The 15349-nt window shown below is 40.5% G+C and overlaps 1 protein-coding gene across 20 annotated transcripts in view; it reads right to left on the bottom strand.

The window, feature by feature from the left end:
- The window catches only part of ATP10D (ATPase phospholipid transporting 10D (putative)), a 122742-nt gene that overhangs the window by 83853 nt on the left and 23540 nt on the right, over positions 1–15349 (bottom strand). For 13 of the 20 annotated variants that reach the window (XM_084971956.1, XM_084971963.1, XM_021100569.2 and 10 more), the window contains 2 exons: positions 5000–5326; positions 1121–1315 (listed from right to left, as the gene is read on the bottom strand). In XM_084971956.1, coding sequence (XP_084828082.1) covers positions 1121–1315; positions 5000–5289 — 485 coding nt within the window. In that variant the 5' untranslated portion in view covers positions 5290–5326. The remainder of the gene's footprint in view (positions 1–1120; positions 1316–4999; positions 5327–15349) is intronic. The other 7 variants (XM_084971954.1, XM_084971955.1, XM_084971967.1 and 4 more) reach the window with 1 other exon arrangement.

Raw genomic sequence — 15349 nt, 5'->3', positions numbered from 1 at the left:
TTGAAAGGGTAAAGACGTAGGAAATATTTATGGTGTAATATTAGGGTAAAAGAACTAGAATAAAATAATATATTAATAAAATCCCAATTTGGTAAACCATCTCCCACTACCCCTCACCCACAACACACAACATGCGCATGACTTGAAGGAGTACATCACAGCGTTATAAATAGTTGTCTCTGGACATGAGCATTGTGGCATTTGCAAATGTAGTCATTAATACATAGCTCAGTTCAAAACTCACCTTAATGGACTTTATTCTTGGCTACACAGGCGTTCTATTTCATAAACACTGGAAATACCCATCTCCCGCTTAGCAAATATGCCCCTGAAAAGACCTCCTATTATGAATGTCCTCTGTTGTTGCTGTAACAGGAAGGATTTTATAGGCTTCCAGCTTTGTACACACCAAAAAAATACACTTCTCCATTTCTCACAATCCCCTTTCCTCTACTGGAAGCTCATCTTCCCTTTATTCATATCCCACCTTGTTTTATGAAAAACATCCATATGAAGAATGAATGAAATGAAAGGAATAAAAACATGTCATTCATATTTTTCAAATCCATCCACTTCTTTTTTTGATTAATTCAGTTTTATTTCTTCATCTTTTTTGTTGTTGTTGTTGTTTGCTTTTTAGGGCCAGACTCTAAAAAGTTTATGGCATATGGAAGTTCCCAGGCTGGGGGTCCTTAACCCACCACGTGAGGCCAGGGATCGAACCTGAGTCCTCATGGATACTAGTTGAATTCGTTACCACTGAGCCAGGATGGGAACTCCCCTGCCACATCCTCTTCATAATCCCAAATTGCAACACCCAGGATAACTATCTGCTTGCTTTCCTTCTTATGGCTTGAATTTTAACTCTTTCAGTTCCACTTATGCCTAAATTATAGAAGTTTTTGCTTTATCAACTCCTGGGTTGACAATGGTTTGTACATTGTTGTTTTCCTATGGTGCTTGAATTAATTTCCCTGTAGGACTTTAATAAATATTAGTTGAAAATACTACCCCAACCACCAAAAGGATCCTGGTCACACCTAAGGGGGGGGGGGAGTAACTTTCTGCATGTTTCTAAATGATACATGTGTATTCCCAGCATAGGTCCTGTTAAACTTACCTACTGTAAACTTTAGTGACTAAATTGTTGATCCTTTTGTCAATTTTATATTTTCGGTAATCTTCCAAGCCATCTTTAACTGCAATAATTGTAAGGACAACCACCAGAGGCAGCATGGTAATTTCCTTTTGGAAGGCTTCTACCAAAGGCACCCAGTTCAGGACAACTAGAAACAGGAAATATAAATTGGCGGCTCTGCAACCCAAACACACACAAGGAGGTGTTAACAAATCGTATAAAAGCCTGGAGCAAAAGAGGCAAAATACTAGATGGCATTTTCCTACAAGTTTCTATCTGTTGCTTTCGGCGTCTACAAAACAGAGAGAACTAATAAAATCTAACAAATCTGAATGAACCATTTATTATTGCCGTAGACATGTGGCTTGGACACACTTTAATAAATATGAGGCATGATTTATTAAATATGTAATCATAAGTATTGGAGTGTGTTGCATAACATACTATTAAGCACGATAGGAAGTACTATTTTCTTTTTAAAAGTTCAAAAAACTTAAGAGGAAAATCAGAGCTAAGGGGTTAAATTTGGTGTTTAACAAGTTAAAAAACAAGACAGCGAAAACCAAGGACCAACCCTCTAACTTTCAGATGTTAATTTGCTTGTTCAAACATTAGGTTCAAACGAGGTTCAGTATAAAAAGAAAATTGTGAGGGTTTATTTTTCCCTGAGATAAACTCTTCTCTTTCTGAAGGACTTTTATGCTATTCAGAACCACTTCTAAGGAAATTCCTCTAATTTATATATTCAAGTATTTCCCGACTGACTCATAAGGTAAATTCAAGCAGCTTCTTTGTTTATAACTTTTTTTTTTTTTTTTTTTTAAACTGTTCCCAGGCCAGGGATTGAATCTGAGCCACAGCTACAACCTATGCTGCAGCTTCAGCAATGCCAGATCCTTTAACCTACTGAGCCAGGCCGGGGACCAAACCTGCACCTTTGCAGGGGTCCGAGGGCTGCAGTCTGGTTCTTAACCCACTCTGCCCAACTCCAAGTAGCCTCTTTCCTTAAAAGAAATAAAACCTCCATCTTGCATGCCTCTTTAATTTTCCTCACATTTTTCCTATGGCCTATGAAACTTCTCAAAATAACCTATACATACTCCTTCCTCACTTCTAATTCCTTTTATGCAGCAATTTTTTTCTTAGCCCTTTTTGCTATTTCTGTGGCCTCAACTATTTCCATGTGAACTGCACCTACATCTACAGTGCTGGACCCTGAACTATTCAATAGCCAGGTTCTAACTCCACCAAGCACACAAGATTGCAAACTCCATACAAGACAGAAACACCCACTGCATCTAAAGCCATTAATTCAACAAACTCACATATGTACTTTAAACCTATCCACTGTTAAATAAATGCATATAGAATTAAAATTGAGAGTGGGAGTTCCCATTGTGGCTCAGTGGTAATGAACCTGAAGAGTATCCATGAGGAGTCGGGTTCAATCCCTGGCCTCGCTCAGTGGGTTAAGGATTTGGTGTTGCCGTGAGCTGTGGTGTAGGTTGCAGACACGGCTCAGAGCCCACAATGCTATGGCTGTGGCGTAGGCTGGCAGCTATCGCTCGCATTTGACACCTGGCCTGAGAACTTCCTTATGCCAGGGTATGACCTTAAAAGGCGAAAAAAAAAAAAAAAAGGCAAATTGAGACTGGATATATGTGGAATGAATAATGAATGCTGAGCATGTTTATACTGATGTTAGCCTCTCAAACTCAACATTTATGAAAACAAAATAATCTTCTAGCCAAGCTTCTTTTTTTACTATCTTTCCTTTTTTTCTTAACCTCCTGGTCATCACAACTCAACCTGTTCACATCATCTTTCTACTCCTTTCACTCAGTTCCCTACATCTAGTAAGAATCTATAACATCTATAATTGATTATCCTTCAATCTTCTCATTCCCACATTGTTCTAAATTCAGGTTTGCATAACAGCATATATACAGCATCTTCCTATGTCCTCTCTGCCTTCTATTTGCCTCTAACTGTGTCCATCGCAGAGGACCACTTACCAGGCCTCAGGTAAACCCTCTATGCTGCTGCCATTCTGCCTCTTCTTATGCTCCTTCCTCCATCTGAAATGTGCTTTGCAGACACTTCTGGCTTCAAAATCTCACCCTTCATAATTACGGTCAAATGCCACTTCCCTTCCATTGCTCCAGCTAGTAGGAGTGTTTCTCTTTTTGAGGCTTCCATCCTAGTTGGTAGCACCTTAGAACACTCAACACATCCACTGTATCTTTTCACTGTTTTTGTTGTGTGTGTGTGTTGGTTTTTTTTTTAGGGCCACACCCGCAGCATAAGGAGGTTCCCAGGCTAGGGGGCTACTTGGAGCTGTAGCTGCCAGCCTACAGCACAGGCACAGCAATGTTCCAGAACCAAGCCGCATCTGCGATCTACACCACAGCTCTCAGCAACACGGGATCCTTAGCCCAATGAGCGAGGCCAGGAATCGAACCCCAAACCTCATGGTTCCTAGTCGGATTTGTTTCTGCTGTGCCACAACAGGAACTCTACTTTTCACTGTTTGGATACAGATCTTTTTTCCCTTGCTAAATATAACTCTGAAAGAAAAGGAGCACCATTTAGCCTTTCATTTCCTTCAATACCTAACATCACAGGAGGGCTTTGATATGTACATATTAAACTGAATTATGTCATTCTTTCACCTAATAATAGCTTACATCTGCATTTGCTTCAGAGCTCCATTTCCGTTACCAAGAAGAAAAAGCTAAAATTACAATTCAGCATGGTAATGGAAAGAACATAAAAGCAAGACTGACAAGTTTCAAGGCTATAGCCCCTCCCAGGCTTATCACTGGCATGACATTGGCTAAGCCACAATGCCAAATTTAGTTCCCTCTTCTGTAATAAAAAGATAAAAATGGCTTCTCTTGTCACAAAAAAAGTGTATATATATATATTTTGTCTTTGTCATTTCTTGGGCTGCTCCTGTGGCATGTGGAGGTTCCCAGGCTAGGGGTCTAATCGGAGCTGTAGCTGCCGGCCTACACCACAGCCACAGCAAAACGGGATCCAAGCCATGTCTGCCACCTACACCACAGTTCACAGCCATACCGGATCCTTAACCCACTGAGCAAGGCCAGGGATCGAATCCGCAACCTCATGGTTCCTAGTCGGATTCATTAACCACTGAGCCACGATGGGAACTCCCCGAAAGTATCTTTTTGTAAACTTTTTTTGTTTTGCTGGTTTTTTTCCCCCAGGGGGGCAGGTATGGCATAGAAAAGTTTCCAGGCTAGGAGTCAAATTGGAGATGTAGCCTATGCCACAGAAACATAGGATCCGAGCCACGTCTGGGACCTATAGTTCACAGCAACACTGGATCCTTAAACCACTTTGCAAGGCCAGAGACAGAACCCACACCCTCATGGACACTAACTGGGTTCATTACTGCTGAGCGGGAACTCTGAGAAAGCATCTTATTAATTGTGAAGCGGGAGTTCCCATCATGGCACAGTGGAAACGAATATGACTAGTAACCATGAGGTTGCAGGTTCGATCCCTGGCCTTGCTCAGTGGGTTAAGGACCTGGCTTTGCTGTGAGCTGTGGGATAGGCTGGCAGCTATAGCTCTGATTCAGCCCCTAGCCTGGGAACCTCCATATGCCAAGGGGTGGCCCTAAAAAGCAAAAAAGTAAAAAATATTTGTAAAGTGTTACGTGAATGTAAGGGGTCGTCATTCCACAACAGACTCTACCAGAATCAGCAAAGCTAATGTCACAAAGCCTTAGCCTGAAGTAACAGGCAGGGTAGAGAAAGAGAAAAATCTTATACATTGACTAGAAATGACGAAGAACACTCTTAAGATTTTTTTTTTTTTAAAAAATAACAGTACCTGTGAAATTGTTCAAATAAATTTCTTGGCACAAAATTCAAAAGCGTGTACTTGGTTGTCCGTATTCTGTTATTCACATAGGTTCCAGAGAACTTTTCGTATTCATCCTTGAAGGGCCGGAGGTGGGGGACAACCACCCGGTGTCTTCCTGCCACTTTGGGGGTCTGAGAGGACTTGCCCCCGCAACCGAGCAGAGAGGAATAGTTGTAGGGTCTCTCATCATCATCCGTGTTTGTACTGCCGATCAGCCGCTGCCAGTGGTATCTGGCCCATTGAAGAGCCTCGGTCATGTCCAAAACACGGGGAGATGCAGGTTGTGCAGCTGATCTGGCAAAAAAAAAACAAAAACAAAGAAAAATGCACTCAAACATACTTAAGTTTCTGAAGTCTCCAAGAATAGTCATTAGAGTAAAATGAAATTTTTTTTCTATCCTAAATAAATGGCCCATGCGCTGGGGGTTTGGGATGGAAAGGCTATAATACTGGGTTGTGATGATCACTATACACCTATAAATGTGATACAATTCATTGAGTAATAAAAAAATAAAAATTCTAAGTAGAAAAATAAATAAACAAGTGAATCAATGACCTAATGATTCAAGGTATGAATGTGAAAGTAAAACTAGTCATTGGAACTTGATTTTGACCAAATTTTCATGCAAGAGATCATACACCTTCTGCCTCCGGGGCTGATCATCTGATCACCGAAGCAACAAGAGACAGCACCTAAAAGGCCTCTCCACAACTTGAGGCAAATACTTCGGGCTTCATGTGTACAAGTCTCAATTTATCTCATCATCAGTCCTCTCATCCTTGAAATGGAACTGTCACACATGTCGGGAAATTGTTATGAGGATTAAGGGAAAAACCTCTAAATCACCCAGCAGAAAGCCTGATACATGGAGTAAACAGCCAATAAAAACCATTCCTCGCAGATTTTGCAAATGGCCACAACTTCTTCCCATCCCTCTATGCACATCCCTCCACTAGTAATTGGTGAAGTCTTTTTTTTTTTTTTTTTTTTTTTTTTAAGACCAGACCCTCGACATGCGGAGGTTCCCAGGCTAGAGGTTGAATCGGACCTGTAGCTGCTGGCCTACGCCACAGCACCACGGGATCCAAGCCACGTCTGTGACCTACACCACAGCTCACGGCAACGCTGGATCCTTAACCCACTGATCGAGGCCAGGGATCCAACCTGTGTCCTCATGGATACTAGTCAGATTTGTTTCTTCTGAGCCATGATGGGCACTCCAATGAAGGATCCATTGAATCTAGGCTTGGCCATGCATCTTGCTTTAGCTAATGAAACACGAGGAAACCTGATACAAGCAGGGGCTTGAAAAGTGCTTGCTCATCGTTTCCCACCAACTGCCTCTTTCCCACTCCTCTGGAGAAACCTGTGGCTTCCACAATGTTCCCGAGCCACCTCTGGAACACTCATAACCCACTTAGCAACCATGGCTCTTGTCAAAAGGCAAGAGAGGCCCCTAACACGTGAGTGAGCCCAGGTGACCCAATCTGGAAGAGGGATGAGCTGTCTCAACCAGGCTCAGCCCCAACTGCCAATCCACCAAGTTTTGGGGTGATTTGATATAAAGTAAAAATCTAACTCTTTAGACAATCTTTCATGATTATTTTCAAGTTTTTACTTTTTCAAATAATTCAGCCCTGCCTAGAATGTGAGCTTTTTAAAAAAAGCAAAAGAAAAAGCTAACATTTAAGAGCACACTGTATTCCAAGCACTTTGCAAAGCATTTTCTATGCTTTCTCTTAGTATTTACATCAATCTTATGACACAGTCATTATTTCTATTTTATCAAAGAGAAAACAGGCTTAGAGAAGTATAGTAACTTGTTGAAATTTATGTAGTTATTAAGTTGATAAAGCTGATTCACACCAAATCTTTCCAATCCTACACTCTACTTTTAACTGTTACTGTGTTTCAAAGTAGCTGGCACTGAGAGTTCCTGCTGTGGCTCAGCAGAAATGAAGTCAACTAGTATCCATGAAGATGTGGGTACAATCCCTGGCCTCGCTCAGTGGGTTAAGGATCCGGTGTTGCTGTGAGCTGTGACATAGGTTGCGGATGCTGCTCAGATGCCACATTGCTGTGGTTATGCTGCAGGCCGGCAGCTGTAGCTCCGATTAGATCCCGAGGCCTGGGAACCTCCATATGCCATGGGTACAGACCTAAAAAAGGGCTGCAAACAAAACAAAACAAAACAACAAAGTAGCTGGCACTTACTAGAAGTAAGTGGCCCAATAGAAGTTCATCCAGGAGGCTCTAAGCATGTCAGCAAGTGTGTAGAAGGCAAGGTCAGGAGGCCTTGCTTTCTATCCTTGCTTTATCAATGACATTGCATTTACTCAATCATTTAAAATTGGAGTTTGCCCCTGGAGATTCTTATTTGGCAAATCTGTGTGCATCCTGATAATCTGAACTGGTGACAAAACTCCCCTGATGAATCTGATTCCAGTGGTCCACGATGTCATCTGGAGAAAAACCAGATTATGTGCTAGAAACTACACTAGGCTAGGAATATAGGGTTGTTTAAGACCTGGGTCCCCTTCTCCAGGATCTCGGGGTCTAGGCAAGGCAATAGGCATGTAAATATATAAATGCAATCCCAAGTGCAAAATAATGTCCAAGGCACTGAAGTCATCTCGGCAAATTTTTTAAGTTTGCTTCCTTCCTCAGGTTCATTCTAAGTTTATAACAAGTCTACTGCTTATTTTCTCTAAAGTGTTATACTAACCAAAACCTAACAGTTTCCCCTTAAGTACATCAAAATTGTATCCAGCTTTCACAGATAGGAAATTATAGATCATTACCAAGCAGCACTGGAAGATTGGTTCAAACTTACATTCTAGTAATTCTAGTGAAAAGTCAGTATTTTTAATAATCCATTCTAGCTCACACACTTGTTTATTCTACACTGACCCTTAAGCAATCCTAGAGATTACATTTACACAGCATCACTTTATCACTGCATTTACATAAAATAAGTTGAATCACAAAAAATAATCCTGGAGTTCCCATTTTGGCTCAGCAGAAACAAACCTAACTAGGATCCATGAGGATGCAGGTTCCATTCCTTGCCTCACTCAGTAGGTTAAGGATCCAGCATTGCATGAGCTGAGGTGTAGGTCACAGATGTGGCTCACATCCCTTGTTGCTGTGGCTGTGGCACAGACTGGCACCTGTAGCTCCAATTTGACCCCTAACCTGGGAACCTCCATGTGCTGCAGGTGCAGCCCTAAAAAGCAAAATAATAATAGTAATACTAACAGTCTTATAAGACTATCAGCTCTTTAATACTTATGTGATCAAAAGCAAAATAATAAAAACAAATAAAAGGAAAAAATTACTTTTAATGGGAAGAATACAATAGTCTCCACGTGTGTGTATTTTGTGCCTGGACGTTAGATCCACAATACACAGCATCTACTCTCGGTGAGAGAAAATATCCCAAGTTTTTCCAGGTTTATATTAGTAATGGAAACAAGACCCCCCCCCAAAAAAAAAGTTCTACTCCTATCAGGTTTGTCCTTTGAAGTTTCTTCTCTCAAATATCTGTTCATAGAGAGCTGAATCAATGTAGACCAATTGGTCAAACAATCCTATCTTTTCATTATAATGTCTTTAAAATCTATCTCTGAAAGAAATTTGTGAAGCCTACTTTTCACTTCAGTACAGCAGACCCTTGAACAGTGTGGAGACTGGGGGGCAAACCCTCCTCATAGTAGGTTATCCACCTGTAGTTTGCACTTGACCCTCCACTTCCACGGTTCCTGCACATCTGCAGATTCAACCAACTAGGATTCAGTAACACTGTAAGATTTATGCTGGAAAAACATCCTTGTGTAAGTGGATTCCTGCAGTTCAAACCCACATTGTTCAAGGGTCAACTATATATAAAAACAGCATCTTAACCTATACCTAGTAATGAGAGCTTGAGTTATTCAAATAGTTCTTATCTGGAAATCTCCCCCAGAATCAGGATGCAAGATGGTGCTTTATCCATGAATCAATATAGTGTAAATTACTTAAGTGTTTTTCATTCATTTCACCCCATCAGTTGGTCATTACGATAAATCTTCTGTTTTTCAGAAGTTTGAAATTAGTACAATTTAATATTATTTCTGAAAACTTCAAAAGAAAAGTTTTCATTTGCAATTAGACTCTTATGAAGATAGAGGGGTGTGTTTCCCTCTATGGCCCATGATCTTATACAACACTTGAGATTCTACTTCATTCTTTAAATTTCAGAATACAATTTCTTGAGAACACAAACTTAGAGATGAGTAAAAAGGGAGTTCCCATTGGGCTTAGCAGGTTACACACCCAACTAGTATCCATGAGGATGCAGGTTCAATCCCTGGCCCTGCTCAAAGGGTTAAGGATCCGGCACTGCTGTGAGCTGTGGTATAGTAGGTCACGGACACGGCTTGGATCTGGTATTGCTGTGGCTGTAGTATAGGCAGGCAGCTGCAGCTCCAATTCAGTCCCTAGCCTGGGAACTTCCATATGCCACAGGTGAAGCCCTAAAAAGAAAAAAAAAAAAGAAATGAATAAACAAATCTGACCCATGGGAGGTGTCAGGTAATTCATGGTGTATCTAACTAATAACCTCACAGAAGCAATTATCCTTCCTGGCTCACAAAAACAATCAGCTTTTCATTCTACAGACCTCCTCCAGAACCTCCTCTCTGCACTCACTCAGTTTCAAAGAGACCAATCTACGAATGGAGGTCCACCTTCCTCTATGCCTTTTCAGTGTTCTTAAACTTGCATTAGATGCTCTATTCACTCACACGTTGTCTTCCCCCTTCCCCCTTTTCATTCTCAAGGAATTTCAGGGAAGATGGAACAGGGACTGGGCTCCTCAGCATCCTTCTCAGCTACGGAGTCTCTCTTCTGCTCTCTGTTCTACTCTCCAAGGCCACATGCCTTACCATCTCGTAATGACTCCCCCTCCCTTCCACACTTCCACCCTTGCCTGAAAAGTGATTACTGGACCAAAGGACTGATCTACACAAGACAAGAAAGTTCATAAGCATTTTCAAGAGATTGAAGAAAAAGACCAGGAGTAGAAGTAATTCACACATGGTAAAAATCCTTTCAAATTTCCAGCTTAGAATCTATACCATCTTAGATCCAGGGGGAATGACCAAGGATCTACTTAGTCACTCTGGCTCAGTGCTCTAAAATTTACTAACTGCCAGGCCAGTAAGAAATACATTCAATGATATATCTTGGAACACACACCCACACGCACACACGCACACTTGAATCAAAAGTCCTACAAAACAATTCTTGCCCTTCCTACTTCCAATGGGTGCATATTTTATTCTATGCTATGCTATTCTATTCTTTCTCAGTCTCTCATTTTAATACCAACCAAGCTGTATTGGTTTCAAGGTTCATTAATATGTTGCTCTATATACTTTGCAAAGATACTGATTGCACATGGCTCCATGTGGGTTGAAAGCACACGTGGAAATAGATGATCCCCTTTTAGCTCCTTTTATAGAAGAAAGGCACTGAAACACAGAAGCTGGACTAAGAGGCCCAAGGGAGGACAACACTTTAAGCCAGAAGCAAGTTACCTCTTCTTCTTCACCGCAAAGTTAAAAGTCCACTGATACTTAGAGAAGGCTCTGTTGTTAATCTTTCACATACATATTCAGGAAAAATTTCTCGCAAATATGAAAGGAAAGCAAATCACAGCACATCTTACCTCATCAAGAATCAGCAAGAATCATGACATTTTAAAGCTTAGACCTTATAGATTATATAATCTCAAAGTCACAAATCAATAGTCTTTAAGCAAAATTCTACCCAATGATGTATTTTGTAATGGTTTTGGCAAACACACTGCTTTAAGTTTTTCTAACATAGGGCCGATATTTTTAAATGGAGGTAAACTCATATAAAATATTGATAATTAGCTTCTCTCACAAAGAAAAAAATACAGAATATTGGGCACATATTTTCACATGTAACCAATGTCACTTTTACTATAGCCCCTAACTCTAACCGTCCAGAGTCTGGTACATGTATTTTCACTGAATAAGAGAGCCATCTGATCCCCACTTTTAAAAAAATCAAGTCCCTCCTGTTCTACAGACCCAGGTTTTTGTATCAGCTGCATCACTTACTAGCTACGTGGCCTATGTAATTAACCTCTTAGCCTCCGCTTGCCAATAGAGTCACGGGCACACTGTGAATGAACAATATTCGTTCTTTTCCCCACGCTCCTCCTTGGCTGCTTCTCAGCTTAAGTCAAGATTGGAAACCTTGTAAATTGGGCTGAAGTCCCAACTTTCAATATATTGCTTTCAAATTAAAGCTTTCCAGGTCTATATAAATGCTCTGTTCAATACATCTGTTGATACTTGAGAAGGAAGTAGCAATAAGTAGCATACAAACAGAAATGCAAACCACCACAAAAGCCAGACATGACATAAAATGACCTTCATGCCACCTGATCTCATCCTCATTCTCTCCAAATTTCATTATATGTTCATGAACTGTATTTCACGTGTGTAGTGTTTTCTAAGCTTCATAGATGAGAATCCTCTGCGGCCCCTGTTAATCACAGTCCCTGAGGGCACTCCCCCTGGAGATGCTGATTCAGAGGATACAGAATACGGGCCCACGAATGCAAAATTTAATAAGTACCCAGGTGACCTATCAAGAAGGTTGCCAAGTATAGCCTATACCTGGCACCTTTGCAAATGCTGCCCTATCTTTCTGGAGGGCTGGTCAATCATATGCCCACTCACCACATCGGCTTCTCTTCACCTTCTAGGCTGTTTAAGATTTACCTAAGAGTGGGGGACATTGAGAAGGTTTGACACAGGAGGTCCCCTAAGGCATTCCTTTCTCTGCTCCCATTATAGTCCTGGGCATGGCTCAGTTACTGCACTTGCTGCAGCATGCTAGAGCTAACTTCTTTCTTCAAAGTCAAGGAACACTGCTAAGTCTTTTCCAGACTCCCCACAAACTAACACTTGGCCAGTGTGAGATGATCAACAAATGGCTGTTGAGCATTGAATTTTATAGAAAGGTAGCAGGACGGGAAATGGAAACAAAAACACCCTGTTTCATCTTTATGGCTCAGCCTGGCGGTCCTTTCAATAGAAGCAGAAGTAAAAGACAAAACTTTCAGGAAACAGATGCAGTCACTCTCAGATTGTGATTGCATCATTCTACCTTTATTAATAGAAGGAATCTGCTTTTCCAGGCCTGAAAAGACTTCTGCAGAAACCATTGTTTTCTTACTAAATTGCCAAGACTAATAAGCAGTTAAATAGTGATGAACAGCATGGACTCAGGAGCCAGACACCAACATCAATTTCTGGCACCTCCACTTGCCAACTAACCTTGATCAAAGGGTTGTTGTGAGGATTAAGTGAGTTAATATATGTAAAGCCCTTAGAGCAGTGTGTGCACCATAGGAAGTGCTAAGTAAAGATTAACTGTGGTGATACTCTGGATAGTGTTCTCCCAACTACTGTATTTATTCATGTGTTAACTGAGAATCCGTTAGCACAGAATTGATAGTAACAACCACACTCAGCCACTCACCTATGTTTAATTTCTTTTTTTTTTTTTTTTTGTCTTTTTGCTATTTCTTGGGCCGCTCCCGTGGCATATGGAGGTTCCCAGGCTAGGGGTTTAATCGGAGCTGCAGCTGCCAGCCTACGCCAGAGCCACAGCAACGCTGGAGCCAAGCATCCAAGCCGCGCCTGTAACCTACACCACAGCTCACGGCAACACTGGATCGTTAACCCACTGAGCAAGGCCAGGGATTGAACCCGCAACCTCATGGTTCCTAGTCAGATTCGTTAACCACTGCGCCACGACGGGAACTCCTAATTTCTTAAAGTATATGTAACTCACGTTTGCCCACCTGGTCACATGCAGCTTTAGCAACTCGGCTTTTCACTGAGCTGAACAGTCTGCCAGGCAACCAGCTGGCTGAGTAGAGCAAAACGCTCTCAGCTGTTCCCAGGTGTAAACAAGAGCAACCTCATAGACAAAAGCTGTAATGAGCAACTTGTTATGAAGCATTTTTAGGATCTTTCAAGAACATCATTCATAATTCTAAGGTTTAACCCACTCCACAAAGAGCTGATCTGTCATGGTTTGCTGCTAATAAATCAAACGGCTCCATGCTTTATTTGATCTGATAATCTGCCACTGATTGGAACCCTGAGAGAATTAACCAAAAAAAAGTAAGTATACCAAGAACTAAGTGCTTAAAGGTCAATTATCACCACTTGGAATAAGAAAGAATGTTTTTCATCTGGATACACTACCCTGAACGAGCTTTTGTCCTTAAAGGTAGGAAGAAGATGGAGGTTTTTCAATAAAAAAGAAGAAAAAAAAGACTACAGTTTATATGGTTTTATTAAAGTCTCCATTCCCAACTTCATTTTTAGTCTAAGAGCAAACTACTACTATGTGAAAATTTGGATTACAGCAAACCTACTGCTGGTTAGTGATGGGAAAATACCATTAAAGATTAACTATATGAAAGATTAACTGCATGTTCCTGGGCTCAGCATGGCCACTTAAAGCCTAATACTACCCAGAAATGCAATGTCAAAGGCCACCTAACTCTGGGCACCTTGCTTTAAGTAACTGCCATCAGCATTTTATCTGGAATCTACAAGTTAATATGACCACTGATTGCAAAGATCCAAATTCTTTTTTTTTTTTTTTTGTCTTTTTGCTATTTCTTTGGGCCGCTTCCGTGGCATATGGAGGTTCCCAGGCTAGGGGTCGAATCAGAGCTGTAGCCACTGGCCTATGCCAGAGCCACAGCAACTCGGGATCCAAGCGGCGTCTGCAACCTACACCACAGCTCACGGCAATGCCGGATCGTTAATCCACTGAGCAAGGGCAGGGACCGAACCCGCAACCTCATGGTTCCTAGTCGGATCCATTAACCACTGCGCCACGATGGGAACTCCAAGATCCAAATTCTTAATGTATGTTAATGCTGAGAGAGGGACTGGTTATAGGATTAATACAAACCAATACTACATACACCCAACTGGCAAATACTATTTCATAGCAAGGCAACTAAATGGCAGAAAAAATACTTTACTGCAATCATCATTTATAATCATAAAAATATCTGTACTAAAAATATGTATAAACTTCTTTATAATTGCCACAAGAAAATTACAAACCAATTTATCAATGTTGATGAAAAACTCTATAAAAACTCAATTTTCTATTAGTAAATGAAATACAACTCAAAAGAACGGTGGTGGTAGTCTCAAGGGGTTCAGAGCATTCTCGACTGACAGCCAGCAAGGAAACAGAGACTAAAGTCCTAAAACTGCAAGGAACTGAATTCTGCCAACAATCTGAATGAATTGGAAGTAGATTATTCCCCAGACTTTTCAGAGGAAAACTCAGTCTGGATGTCTGGATGACATTTTCTTTTTTTTTTTTTTAGCCTTTTTTTAGGGCTAAACCCACAGCATATAGTTCCCAGGCTAGGGATCAAATTGGAGCTTTAGCTGCTGGCCTACACCAGAGCCATAGCAACATGGGTTCCAAGCCACATCTGTGACCTACACCACAGCTCACAGAAATGGCAGATCCTTAACCCACTGAGCAAGGCTAGGGATCGAACACATGCCCTTATGGATTCTAGCTGGATTTGTTACCGCTGAGTTATGACAGGAACTCCTGGATGACATGTTAATCTCACCATTGAGAACCTGAGCAAAAAACACAATTTCATGGTTCTTGGACTTCTAATCTACAGAATTATACACTAGTAAGTCAGGGTTCTTTTAAGCCACTAAATTTGTGATAACTTATAGAAAATTAATGCAGAGGGTCCAAAAGTAGATCCTTGTATAAATAGGAATGTAATACACGGCAAAAGTAGAATTTCAACTCAGTGAGAAAACAGCAATTTGTTTAATAACCGAAATAAATAACTGAAATAAATGGTTTCATCCATCTTGAAAACAAAGTTAAATTCCTACTTTATACATTAAAAACAGATATTTTATTAAAATATTTTAATGAATTTTTAAAATAACTTTTAAATTAAAAAATAAATCTCTAGATAGAATAAAAAATGTAAAATGTACTATGAATTTACCAGAAGAAAATTTAGAACAATATCTTATTACTGTTAGCTGGGAAAAACTTTCTAAGAAAGAGAGAAGTTAGTAAAGAACTATTTTAACTATTCATTTATCTATTATCTTATATAACAAAAAATCATCAATAACATCAAGAGATGAGTGCAATTGATAATGATTGGCAAACTCAATATCCCTAATATCCAAATTATTCATACCAATTTA

Source organism: Sus scrofa, chromosome 8 (assembly GCF_054392235.1).
Source record: "Sus scrofa isolate SSC_HxYL_T2T_F1_AM1 chromosome 8, Sscrofa_HxYL_maternal_Yorkshire_Landrace_v2.0, whole genome shotgun sequence".
Taxonomy (NCBI): domain Eukaryota; kingdom Metazoa; phylum Chordata; class Mammalia; order Artiodactyla; family Suidae; genus Sus; species Sus scrofa.
Note: the sequence above shows the minus strand (reverse complement) of the source record. Positions and strands in the feature narration are given on the sequence as shown.